At 42.4% G+C, this 13,830-nt stretch overlaps 1 protein-coding gene across 1 annotated transcript in view; it reads right to left on the bottom strand.

Moving 5' to 3' along the window:
- Positions 1–13,830, bottom strand: part of LOC122814279 (receptor-type tyrosine-protein phosphatase C-like) — a 2,027,173-nt gene that overhangs the window by 1,631,735 nt on the left and 381,608 nt on the right. The window contains exon 9 of the mRNA XM_044086870.1: positions 4,295–4,399. Coding sequence (XP_043942805.1) covers positions 4,295–4,399 — 105 coding nt within the window. The remainder of the gene's footprint in view (positions 1–4,294; positions 4,400–13,830) is intronic.

Genomic DNA, 13,830 nt, shown 5'->3' with positions numbered 1-13,830 from the left:
AAGTCTGGGGTTTGTCCTCCTACATAACTACTTTATCACACTACAGCAGTACGCAGTTACGGGATGCACTACAGAGATTACTGGGCTACAGCCTTCCCAGAGGAGTATTTCTAGGTTGGTGACATCAGCAGCCTAGACAAAGGTGGGTATATGAATTGTAAGGAGTGTGAGTAGTCTAAAAGGCATTGCTCTCTACACAGTCAGAGACAGACAGACATGCACACAAACACTGACACACACTCACAGTTGCCAGGTCCAGGGTTAGAACTCCTACCTAACTAGTTTATCACACTATAGCAGTACGTAATTATGGGACACACCGCAGAGATTACTGGGCTACAACTCTCCCAAAGGTGTATTTCACATTGGATGACCTCAGCAGGCTTGTCATAGTAGCACTATGGGGTGGGTGGTGTGTGCATGGGCCATTACCCATTCATGTAGGGGTGACACACCACATGCAGCCACACACGGGGTCATATATCACAGGTACGTGTATACAGCTACTAAATGACTACTTCCTTGTACAGTTATGTTGCACAGCTGGACATGCACCACATAGTCTGTGGTGCTGACAGGTACTGGTCACTAGTATCTGCAGTGAGTGACATCTGCACCTCATGTGTTTTTCTGCCCTTTGGCTGTGTGCTGGGTGGGACAGGCCTGGATGGCTCCTTGTCACTGTCACCCTCTTCCACACATCTATGTCCATCTACCATTGGCTTATTATAGTGTGTTGTCCTTACATATATGTTTGTATTCCTATCCACTGTATGTGCAAGGCATGAGTGGTGCATACTGACAAGTGTCTGCACTAACAATTGCAACTGCCAGATATGTCTGGTCCACTGGTGTTTGCAGACATTTCCTTCATGTGTTTAAGTGTGTGAGCATGCCCAGTATGACCTTTCAGTATGTTGATGACTGACATTGCCTTCATTTCTCTGTGTGTGAGCATGCCCAGTAAGGCCGTCTGTATTGCATGTGTGGATCATGTCCAGGTGGTTTGTACTGCAGTGCTGACCTTTGTGTTGTACACCAACAGGTAGCATGCTGTGTCTGCAGGGTATCCATCGATCATTTGGCATTGACTGTTGCTACATGTCTGCATAGCGAGGGGAACACCTGACTATTTCTATGTTTCTACACAGGATTGGGGGCAGCACACCTGACTGTTACTATATTTCTATGTAGGATGGGGGGTACACCTGACACTTGTACACATTTGCTAGGACTGTACTGGTATGTCATGTACTCCATTTCAGTCTGTAGTCTTACCTATTGTGCTGGCTAGGCCATACCAGTGTACTACAGTTCTTATCTTTTGATTACCTACATATTAGTTTCTGACTTCCTAGCCTTCACAACTGACTTCCCACAACCTGGCTTGCTGTAGTCTGTCTATGTAGGCCTGGGTGGGTGGTTACCCATAGCCCTCATTCAGAGGCCATAGTACAGCATTTGTTTGAGTTTGTCTACACTTGTCCAGCTGGCTTTGACTGTTGTTGGGTATGTGACCCCCCCCCCTCCTGACTGGCATGTGTGAGTCCCTTATTTTGTGGGTGTCTCAGTATTGAGGATGGTGCTGCAGGGCTGCCAATGTCAGATGCACATAGTACACTCCATACGCATGATTAGGCACAGGTAGTATAATGTTTGGCATCCTTTTCACTGTCTGTGAGAGTCAGAGAGAAGTGCTATTCCCTGGGTCCCTCCTGTGTCAGAGTATGTGCTATGCGTTGCCTCTTTGCCAGGGCCAGGGCATGCTGGGCATGCCTCCTTCTGCCTACTGGGGCAGGCTTAGGTTGTTCCTCCTCTGAGTCACTCTGTGCCTGTGCAGTCCTTGGCATTGGTGGTGGGGCTGTGTCACCCTGCCCCATGCTGCTCCTATTGCAGCTGTTTCTGCAGGATCATATTGTGTAGCATGGCACACAGAAGGATGATTTGGGTACATGTAGTTGGTGAGTATGGCAAGGCTCCTGCGGATGTGTCCAGGCACTGGAACCATGACTTGAGCATCCCAAACACATGCTCTATTATGATTCTTGTTTGTACGTGTGCCTCACTATGGAGTTCTTGTTCAGGTGTGTGTGCGTTTCTGATGGGTATCATCAGCCACAGCTCCAGTGCGAATCCAGCATCCCCCACTAGGTGTCCGTGTGGGATGTCCTCGCTGGCAAATTTCTGGTACAGCTGTGTCAGATGCCAGATGTGGGAATCATGATAGCTTCCCGAGCAGCCAGCACACACGTTCAGTATTATGCCCTGGGCATCACACATGACCTGGCAGTTGACAGAGAGGAAGCCCTTGTGGTTGATGTAGACCCTACTCTGCTCACCGGGTGGTGCTTTGATTTGTATCGTGCAGTCTATTGCACCCACTACCTCAGGGTATTCTGCTATTTGGTGGAAGAGATGCATATTGCTGGCCAACATCTCATGGGTGATGTGGAAATATACATGCTCACCGACATGTGCTGACATGGCATCCAGGAACTGGTGGAGTACCCTGGATGCTGATGCCTGTGAAATCCCCATCATATCCCCAGTTGGCCTTTGGATGGTACCTGTAGCTAGTATTCTTAGGCCTACACATACCTTGGTATCCACTGGGATGGGTTCCCCTCTGTTAGTTCTGTGTGTCAGGTGTGGCCTGCACAGCTTAACTATTTGCTGAAGGAGGTCCCTGTCCACCCTATAGCGCTCCACTATCTCCAGCTCATGTAGCCCTTGGTAGGTTACCCTGAATCTGTACACTCTTCTCCGTCTCCTCACTGTGGGTTGGTCGGCAGCATTCACATCCTCACCACCATCAGCTTCTTCCACAAGTTGTATGATAGCTACTGCAGCCCCTAAAATTTCACTGCTGTAAGTGTTAAAAGTTCCCCACTTGTTTACACCGGTGGTGTAGGCTGTGGGAAAACCCAGAGGGGTAGGTGTTTGCATAGTTTATAGTAGTGATCTGGGCTGGGCTGGTCTGCTTCCTGTGTCATTGGCTGGTTCTGATATGTTTCACCTGGCAACTACCTAGTACCCCTTGATTACCTTCCTACTGCTGTTTTCCCTTCCCATTGCCCTTCTGTTTCAGCCCGGGGAAGCGCCGCGCAATCAGAGTACTCCAATGTGCACACTGCTGCTATTTCCTGGTTTAACTTTCTTTATCTTGCTGTAAATCCCGGTGTGCGGCACGCACATCCGCTTACACTTTGTCAAAAGTGCTAGGCAGGTTTAGACACACCCCCTAGCTTAGCTGTGCTAAGCTAGGAGCAAACCCGAGACACAGGGCTCCAATCCACTTACAGTATGTCTGACATCCTCCCCATGATGTCACCTACCTCCTAGTCTTGCACTCGGCTATTCATACTCTTCCACTGTTGGGACCTGTCTCACATGCTGGAGAAAACTAGGATTCACTATCCTTCCCCTCATTTGCATAGGATTGCCTGCTAATGCATAGTTACATGTGTCACACTGAGCCTCCCCCCTTAGCAGCCACTATTCACTGGCCGGATTATCTTTTGCCTGCCATTGATTTGCACGGCAGAATACTGATTTTAGTTGGAATGCTTGTTTTAGGTTTATTTTCTTATTTTCCCACTGAACCCATTTGCGCGCCGCTGCCCTTTGCTTAGACAGTCGTGATCAGCAGTCATAAAATAAAAGTTCCATTTTTTACATTTTGCATTGTTTGCAATGGCAATGGCCTTATACTTGGCCATTGGCATGCTTCCTCAATGATATGCAGCATTTATTTGGAGCTGTCATGTCCCCGTTTTGGATTTTGCAGAACTGTACTCGGTTACTAACCGAATACATTTCTGCATATTATGCTAGTCCTGCATGCCCTGATTCCAGGTTCTTGGATAGCAGATTTACCTCATTTGCATGGTTTTCACCTGTAAATGGGGTAATTTGCATATGGGGACTGGGAATGTGCAGCACTAGTGCAAAAGCGCTCGCTCACGTCAAACGTGCACGTATGTGGATCGCTCGGCTGCCATAATGCAAATATTACCTCTTACACTAATCAGGCACACTGTGCAAGCTTTTGAGAACCCAACAAGAACTGGTTCATCTTTAGAGGTGAAGAGGAGTTTACTAAAAAGGTGGGGGAAAAACCTCTGGTGGTGTATACAAAAGACCTTAGTTTTAAAAGTATGTTGGAAAGAAGTAATGAAAACAGCTGAAAATACAACCTGTAGTCAAGAGCAATTTATAGTTAACATGGTTCCTAATACACATTAGGCAAGCTGAGATAATGTATGATTGCAGTAACTGAATGCGTGTTAGTCACCTTGTGATGTTGATGCATGGGTGGTAGAAGTTGTGGTGTTGCCTGTGGTAGCCACAGCAGTTATAGACATACTGGAAGAATTTGTGTGAGCAATACTGGAAACACCTGTGAAGAAATTATTAAGAACAGCTAGTTACTCAAAATGTATATTTTTGACATGTTATTTAAATACACATCTGACTTAAGAAGATATGTGTTGATTTCTTGAAGAACACAAACAGAATGGTTTGAAGGTAAAGGTATATCGTGCAGAGGATACCGCTGCTCTAGAACAGACTCCCCAACCACATAAAAGAAAGTTCATCCCTATCTATATTCAAGCACAAAGTGGATCTATGAATGGGAAACAGAAAATTTACTCCAGGACTTCCCCTTAAACTACTAACATATAGAGGCAGCTCCTAAATGCTTTTTCTCATGTATGGGTCTCCTTAAATTATCTATTAAATGATCTCAGTTATTCTTATGGGGTAATAAATAATTATCAACTAGGGATGGCTAAGGCCAATCTTTAACCAAATGGGGCAGGTTAATTTGACCACAAGAAAAAGAAACTGGTCAGTCTTAAAATGACCAACAACGGCAGCTAGCCTAATACTTACCCATGAAGTTATGTACTTATGAATTATACTGCAAGGGCAGAAGTGTATGATTTCTTTCTGTATCTAGCCATGACCTTACTGTCTCTGTCATTTGTTAAAGCAGTAGAAGGCACTAGTTCAGAAGCTTTATCAGATTCTAGTGAAACCACTGCTGGATTGGAGGATGGATTTTTGTACAAATATTTAATGACAAATAGTTTATCAAACCCCTTCTGTTTTTTTTAGGCATAGAGGGATTCTGATTCAGGTGCCGCAGAAACAGACAAGAAAGTGCCCTCCAAAGCCTCAAAGACAGGATGAATTTCAGAGGGATTTTGAAGTTCCGTGTGTACTAAGTTATAATACTTTTTTTTGTTTTTCTATATCAGACTCTTGATTTTTTTCTTTGTTGAAATGCTGCATCATTTTATGAATAGTATCACCAAAACATAGTGTTTCTTATAAAGAGTTAGGAGACAATGAATCTGTTACCTCTTTGGGGGTTAAAGCTCAGAGAGGTAGACCAAATACTCATGTTCAGAATATGAAGATAAATTATCTTCTGAGGGTAGTACCTGTCTTTCATTTTTAAGGGGTGTAACGTAAAATTAGAAGAAAGAAATTGAGTAGGTTGTGGAGAAGTACAGGCTTTAAAAATGCTCTGCGAAAATTTGAATTAAGTCACATGCACACTCCTGATTAAAGAAAATGAGTGGAGGAAAGTGCACATAGGTTCATAGGGTCATACGTTCATAGGTTCATACTAGGCTATCTGCCCTAGGGCATTTATAAGCCTAGCCAGAGTTGTGTGGCTTTCACCACCCCTTAGGTTGAAGAATACTATACCCATTAGTTTGCCGTGCCTCTGTCCAGCAGTGATACAGAGATGATCCCTGGGGTAAACCTACGATCTCCCATCCACTGGTCAAGATTCCTCTTGAACAGAGCCAGTGAGGTGCTCTGTCTCACATGGACTGGGATTCTGTTCCACAGCATAGGGAGTCTCTGGGTGATGAATCTGTCCCTCCAGCATGTCCTATTTTTATCCGTGTTGAGGTTTAAGTCTCTTGCTTGTGTGGCTCTGGTGGATTTGGATTTTTTGAGGTGGAGCATGTCCATTAATTCCGGGTTGGACATGGCCTTGTATGTCAGGCACAGGTCACCTCTGAGCAGACGGTATGCGACTGAATAGAGCTGGAGTTTCTTCAGTCGGGCAGCATATGGCATATTTTTGAGCCCCTTTATCCTTTTGGTGAGGAACTTTTGGGGTCTTTCCAATTGCTGCAGGTGTCGGGTAAGATGCATTCCGAATGGGGCATTGTACTCAATCATTGGTCTGATAAGTGAAGAGTACAGGGGAACAATGACCTCCCTTGATCTGGATGTGAATCCCTTCATAATCAGGTGGGCAATGTAGAAGGTCCTCCTAACCACTTTGGCAATGTGAGTGTCAAAAGAAAGGTTACTGTCAACTTGGGTCCCCAGGTCCCTGATAACCTCTTTTGTGCTTAATGGATTGCCACCTATGTGGTAACTTGGGGTTACCTTGTTTTTACCAAAGGGTATGACTATACATTTTTTGGCGTTTAGCTTAAGGCCATGGCTCTGGCACCAGTTATCCGTTTCTATGAGACCTCTCTGAGGGATATCTGTGTCTGATGGATTTTCAACTATGGCGCCCAGTTTGCAGTCATCTGCAAATTTTGTCAGCCACAATCCTCCTATGTTTGCCTGCTCTTCTGAAAAGTAGATGCCAAACAAGAGGGGGCCCAGGACTGAGCCCTGTGGGACACCGCTTGTGACCGGCTTGGAGTCTGACATGCCACCAGCAACCCTAACCCTGTGGGCTCTGTCCTTGAGCCAGTTTGCAACCCATCTTGTGACATATGGGTTTACATTTAAGCTGGTGAGCTTTTCTATGATACTCGAGTGGGGTATTGTGTCGAAAGCTTTTGCAAGGTCAAGGTAGGCTGTGTGAACTGCCATACCCTCATCAATGGCCTTGGTGACTGTTTCAAAAAAGTTGACCAAGTTCAAGAGGCATGATCTGCCCTTGACAAAGCCGAATTGGGTAGGATCCAATGTCTGTAGGTCCCCTATGTCTTTATTTATGAGTTCCATTATGATCCTCTCCATAGCTTTGCAGACCAGGCTTGTTAAGCTTATGGGGAGGTAATTACCAGGGTCCGTAGAAGCACCACCTTTGTGGAGTGGGACCACAGTTGCTGTACGCCACTCTTTGGGTACTTATCCTGTGGTAAGGCTAAGATTAAACAGCAGCCTTATGTGTGGGTTTAGTTCCTCATTGAGTTCGTGTAGCACACAGCCGGGGACACCATCCAGTCCCATTGACCTGGGCATTTGAGATGATTGGGAGGCTACACTCTGCTGGGATAGATATTTCTCCTTTTGGGGGGGAGGGAGAAATTTTCACTGAACCTGTCTGCCAGTATGTTTGCAATGTCTGTGGGTTCAGTGATTTTTGTATCATTTTGGACTAATTCTGAGCATATCTGGGAGTTTCCACCCAGATGTCTAACATAGCTAAAGAAGGCCTTATGATTGTCTTTTGAGTCCTTGGCGATTTTTCTCTCAAAGTTGGCCTTGGATGATTTTATGAGTGATCGTAGTTTTTTACTAGTATTGATCAGAGATGTCTTCCCTTTTAGGGATTTTGCTCTATCTTGTAGTAGCTTTCTCCTCTTGTTGTAAAGTTTGTTTATGGCTGGGGTCCCCCAGATCGGGCGCTTGCCTTTGGTGGAAATGGTCTTGATTTTATTTGGGATTGCTTGATCCATGCAATCCTGGCGGTGCTCGTAGAAAGCATTTGTAAGGGATTCAGCAGCATGGGTTGTGGTTTCCAATGGCTCATGGGCCTTGAAGGATACCACACCAGTCTTAAGAAGTGTGAAGTTGGCCTAATGTACTCTATTTGTAGCAGAACATACATGTCCTAAGCATGTGTGGTAGACTAGGAAGTCTTCCCCAGCTACTCAACATGGTGAGAAGACAATACACAGAAAAATATAACACCATTATTTAAAAAGGTAAGTGATTTCTTCTTCTTAAAAACAGAGGTACTGTATAATAACAATAATCCATGATGTTTCACATCATGTCAGATCAGTAAATCAAACCTTACACACAATGTGTGTGTGTGTGTGTGTGTGTGTGTGTGTGTGTGTGTGTGTGTGTGTGTGTGTGTGTGTGTGTGTGTGTGTGTGTGTGTGTGTGTGTGTGTGTGTGTGTGCATGTGTGTGTGTGTGTGTGTGTGTGTGTGTGTGTGTGTGTGTGTGTGTGTGTGTGTGTGTGTGTGTATATGTTTGGTGTGTGTTTGTGTGTGTGTGTGTGCATGTGTGTGTGTGTGTGTGTGGGTGTGAGTGTTTGTGTTTGTGTGTGTGTTTGTGTATATGTTTGTGTGTGTGTGTCTGTGTGTGTGTGTGTGTGTGTGTGTGTGTGTGTGTGTGTGTGTGTGTGTGTGTGTGTGTGTGTATGTGTGTGTGTGTGTGTGTGTGTGTGTGTGTGTGTGTGTTAGCAGGGGCAGAGTCTTCTTGAAATGTATCGCCAATTGGTAGACTCTCAACTGCATTTTCTACTGCAGACTCATAGGACTGACGTTGCTACTGAGCAATGATGCTACAAAATGTAGTTCTTCTACAACACTGACCCTGCCAAATGTTGGTTATAAAAGTCATGACCCTGTGGAAAGATTATAAGTTAACTATCTTCTCTTATACAGCCATTAGTCTTCATTTCTGCCATTGACAAAGATACAGGAGATTAAGTAGCAAGTCCTTGGTCTGATAGTATTAGTATCTTTGGGATCTACCCTTCTTCTGATGTTTAGATGGATACCTAGCTGCATCCTAGGTCACTAGTGGCAATAGCAATGGAGGAACCAAGCAGGGAGGAGGGATGAATAAAAAGGTATTGGATGCTTGTCTCTCCACAGGGGAGGGGTGCGGGGGTTGCATGCACTTGGAGGCACAATGGGCAGTGCTAACGTCCAGGTGGAGACAAATAAGCTCATTGATTCTGCCTTGGGGAGTGGGCAAGAATTTCTGAGGGAACATCCCATTCCAATGCAAGGGGATATCTTCCTCTGTCATTCCGCTGAACATCACTTCCTTATGCATCACTGGGTGTTTGTGTAGGGAATGAGGAGATCAAAAGAGGAAAAAAGCTCAAATGATACCTGAGGGCTGTCTAAATTATGGTCCCTCCTGATTAATCCTTGCCCCATTGATGGTGAACAAATGGGACGACTGACTTTGGGTGAAACTGATGGACAGCAGCTATCAGAGGCAAACGGTACAAAGAAAAATTATGCAATACCCAAACTTTGAGCTGGGAGCTCTCACCCTCAGCAATTCCACCTATTATTTCATTGCATGCTATAGCTTTCTATCAGAGTCCCCTAAAGATCATGGAACCTGCCTCAAAACAATTGATTAGTTTAAATATATACGGGACTTTAATTACCCAAACATTAATTTCTACAGTTACACCTCTAAAAATGGATACAGTCAGTAATTACTACACTTTGTTAATACCGATGCTCTGGAGCAAATTATACAACTAGCCACTAAAGAGCCTAATATCCTTAACCTGGTCCTTGCTAACCTAGGTTCTGCTTCTACCCCATCCCACATCTCCTCATCCTTTGTTAAATCTGACCACAAACCAGTCATCTTCTCTGTCAGCCCTACTGCACCACCCCGTCACTAAATGAGACTGCTTTAGGGAATTCTTCATGGAAGACCTAGTTCAGCTTGTAGAAGACCTATGCTAATCTGCCAACAAACTGCCTCAAGTGAACCTAAATGAGGCAGCTGCCACATTCAGCTTCAACTTTTACCAGTACATAAATAGATGCAGTACCTGCCCACCCTAAATATAACAAGGAATAAACATTTCTGGTGGGAACTCACAATATTAAGAAACTGTACAACATGTACTGTTTGAAAACTTAACACAAATGTACTGCAAGGTTCCTTGCTAGGTTTAATACTATTCTTCTTTGAAAACGATTTTTCAAAGAACTAACATTTCTTAAATTAATAATAAATGCAAACAGTATGCTGCTCCTGCAAATCCAGTACAAGCCACTTTAACCTACATACCTGCTATCTTGAAATGGTAACAGAGGCTGTGAACACTGTTTGCACACTGCTTATCTGAAGCTGCCAAGGCTTTTGGCATTATCCCCCATGCTGGCATTACTAAAAAAGTATACAAACAATGTATACTCATAATTTGTCCACCGGATTGCAAACTAGCTAGCCAACAGAGTCCCTGTTTGTGAAAGTTGCTGGTACCCTCTCTGAAAATAAATCTGTAAATAGTGGGTGTGATGTTTACCCCAGAATCAGTGCTGGGCTCTCTCCTGTTTGGCATTAATTCTGCAGATATGCATGCCAATATCCTAGAAGTATGGTTTATCAAATTTGCTGATGACTGCAACTTAGGCACTATCAGCGAATGAGCAAACTGTGCATTAAACCCTGATTGGAGAAGGTACAGAAGTGTAAGATTAACTTACCATAACAGTAATTATTTGAATGATCACTGCTGCAGTAGCCTTAACTACATGGGTAATATCCTGACAAGGATATGACAGCTGTCCAGTTTCCAGAGCTTCAGGACACCTTCCATGCACCCAACTGTCAATATGCTCTAGCTGACTCTAAAGAGATGTTTGGGCATGAAGCTCTTCAGAGCTTTCCTGCTGCCAGAGAAAAGAAGCCAAGCCCTGAAAAGACAATGCTAGGAGCAAAAAAAAAAAAATGAATGTTTATAGCCTGGCGTAAAAAAAACATATCAAAAACAATAGGGATGGAGGAAGGGAGTGGCTACCGCTGTAGTGATCATCTGAACATCTACTGTTATGGTAAGCTCAACTTGCACAACTGTACTGTGTTCATCATGATATTGATCACTGCCTTAGCGATATTGGTAGATTTCCATAGCTAGCTACATTTGGGAGGTGGAAGGAGAAGAGTCCCGGAGCCCCTGCAGAATTGTTCTAGCAAAGCTTGATCTAGACTTAGAAAAGGAATCAAGTTTACAGTGTTTTGTAAAAGTATGTAAAGAGGACTAAGTAGAAGCTTCAAGAAAACTTCTAGAAGATAACCTTATCAAAAAAGCCATAGATGAAGCCTAGACCCTGGTATAATGTACCTTCATCCTGCTTGGAATGGTTTTGTTATGGTGAGTATAACAAAAGGTAATAGCCTTTGACAACAAACTGGTAACAGTCTGTTCTGACACAGGTGAATGAAAATTGATACAAAAATCTGAAAGATTTCATTCTGTCAAGATAGTACCTCATTTGCCTGTGGACAGTCAAGGTATGGAGGATCCATTCTGCCTCATTTTAAATTGAGGAAAGAAACTGGGGAGATGCATAGTTTGACTTAAGGCAAACTTGGATACTATTTCAGACATAAAAATAAGGATTAGTTCTCAAAGTAATCCTGTACTTATGGAAAATGAGATAAGACTGACTCTCCATACGAGCATGCAAAACAAATATCCTTTTTGCAGAGGTCAGCAATCAGTAAAACTGTTTCTCATGTTAAGAACCTCAACCCAGCCATATTAGTTGATTCAAAGGAAGCAAGTATTCACTTCACTAACACAAAAATAAGATCCCAAGCAGGGACTACTGGTTTTCATGCAGATCACTTATACAAAACCCCTTTCAAGAACATTTTGATATGAGACTGCATTTAAAGAAGAGGATTCATGAAAAGATGTGCTGAAATGGCCAATAAATAAACCTTAATAGAGGAATAAGAAAGGCTATAGGATAGTAACTCACACAAATATTGTATAACCAGAGAACAACTAGCACTAAATGGGTGCTGGTTATGCTTTTGACACCGTCAAGAAAATGATTTCCATTTGCTAATATATGACTTTCAAGTTCCAGGCTCTCTTGCCTCCATTAGTACCTGCATATCCTCAGTAAATGATTCCTTGGATAGGAGGAATTTCCTTCTACTACTATCTGTAACTTGATGAATGAATGAATTTCTGAACTATTTGTCTGAAACAACCTATTGCCAAAGAGAAAAATGGAGATTCAGACCTTCTGGGGAAAAAAGGAGCAAGGATGGGAGGGGTCACAAGATCTCCTGAAAAGTCATTTAGACTTGTTGAACTATCCTTGGTTTTGGGAAGTTCAAAACTTCTTTTTGGAACCCCCTTCCCATTTCTTCTTAAATGTCTGCATACCTGAAAATTATTGAGACTGTTTATTCTGATTTTTGACAAAATTGGATGAGAGGATATAAAATCGTTCAGACAAATTGGAAAAGGATGGCTGAAAAATTTGAAAGACTCCTTGAATCAGCTTGCCCCTTTCATCAAATGTTCTGATCATCTCTACAGCAGTTAGGCCAAATACTAAATCTCTATCCAAGGGAGAATTTAAAATCTCATTTTTAACTTCATGTGGGAGGTTCTGAAATTGCAACTATGCAAAACTCCCAAAACAATACCAGTGGACATAGCCTTGGAAAAAGTACCAACAGAGTCATACATACATTCTAAACAATGAGTAGTGTGACCTGAGCAATAGAAAAACTAAGTTATTTAAAGTAAAACTTTTCATCACAAGAAGAAATTACAAATAAAACATTTCTCATACTTTCACAATTTGTCAAAACAAACTTTAACATACCAGCCTGACAATGTAAAATTCTGTAAAATCAAAGCTGCAGAAGTATATGTGTTTTTCCCCACACGTATCAATAATTCTCCCATCCTTAATACAAAGAGTAGGATTGCAATTAACTAAATGCTTAGCAGCATTGGGATCAACTAAAAATTTAGCTGCTGGTCCAGTTTAGAAATAGTGTATCAAATTTTAAAAGACCAAGGAAGTTTATGCGTCCTATCATGCTTTTTAGGGGCAGCTTGCTGACTATCAGGAAAACTGCAGGTAGTAAGACACACATCCTTTAAAGCAGACTGAACAGGAGGAATGGGTGTAGGTTCTGGAAAATCCTTCTGTAACAACTCAAAATATTTTCTGAAGGTATGAGAAACCTCAGTGTTCTTTCACTGAAAACATGGGCACATTCTAGCAATAGTCTCAGAAAAAGAGTCATAAAATAACAAAGAAGAATGAACTCCAAGGTTGAAACTGGACTCTGCAACCTTTTATTGAGTGCTTTCATCAGTATTACACTTGACTTCATCAGAATAAAACCAATTAATTTACACCTTCCTTTTATAGCCAGGCTGGATCATGTGACACACTTCAATTAAAGCGAAAATGTGTTTCTAACACCCTAAAATTTTTTATAAAATAGTCACAACACACGTACACTATTTTTACAAAAATAAATAATGCTAATTTTTGTTATTGATATGCAAAACTATTACATAAAACCACAAGTTGTATAATCAACCTGCACTAACAAAATAAAAATAAGACAGTATAACACGGTTTACTATCAAATAACTGAAAATCAAAAGACTGAATCCCAAAAAGACTGAAAATTCAAAATATTGAATGATGGAATCTGCCCTTCTCCACTGTTGTACAATCTTGGTGTTGGTACATATAGTTAGCAGGGGGTATGGGGGGGCGCAGTCCCTCACATGAGGGGAGCAGGGGGGCTTGCCTCTTGCATTAAAAATGTATTCAGTATTTTACATTTACAGTCTTTTTGGGATTCAGTCTTTTGAATTTCAGTCATTTGATAGTAAACATTATAACACATACCCAATCTGTGTATGTAAAAATTAGCTAACCATTACTTAAAGATTTTTAGCCCTGAATTGGAACACTTATAAGTGAAAATCAGCCTTTAGTTTTAAATAACTAGATAGGGAAACTACATCATTCAGCCCATGTGGGTTGGTGGCATTAACCTTCAATTGCCACATAAGTTCTTTATACTCAAGAAACAGATCCATAGGGCCACCCATACTGTTATTCTC

This window comes from Protopterus annectens, chromosome 10.part0 (assembly GCF_019279795.1).
Source record: "Protopterus annectens isolate FY-2018-M chromosome 10.part0, PAN1.0, whole genome shotgun sequence".
In the NCBI taxonomy this organism is placed as follows: Eukaryota; Metazoa; Chordata; order Ceratodontiformes; family Protopteridae; genus Protopterus; species Protopterus annectens.
Note: the sequence above shows the minus strand (reverse complement) of the source record. Positions and strands in the feature narration are given on the sequence as shown.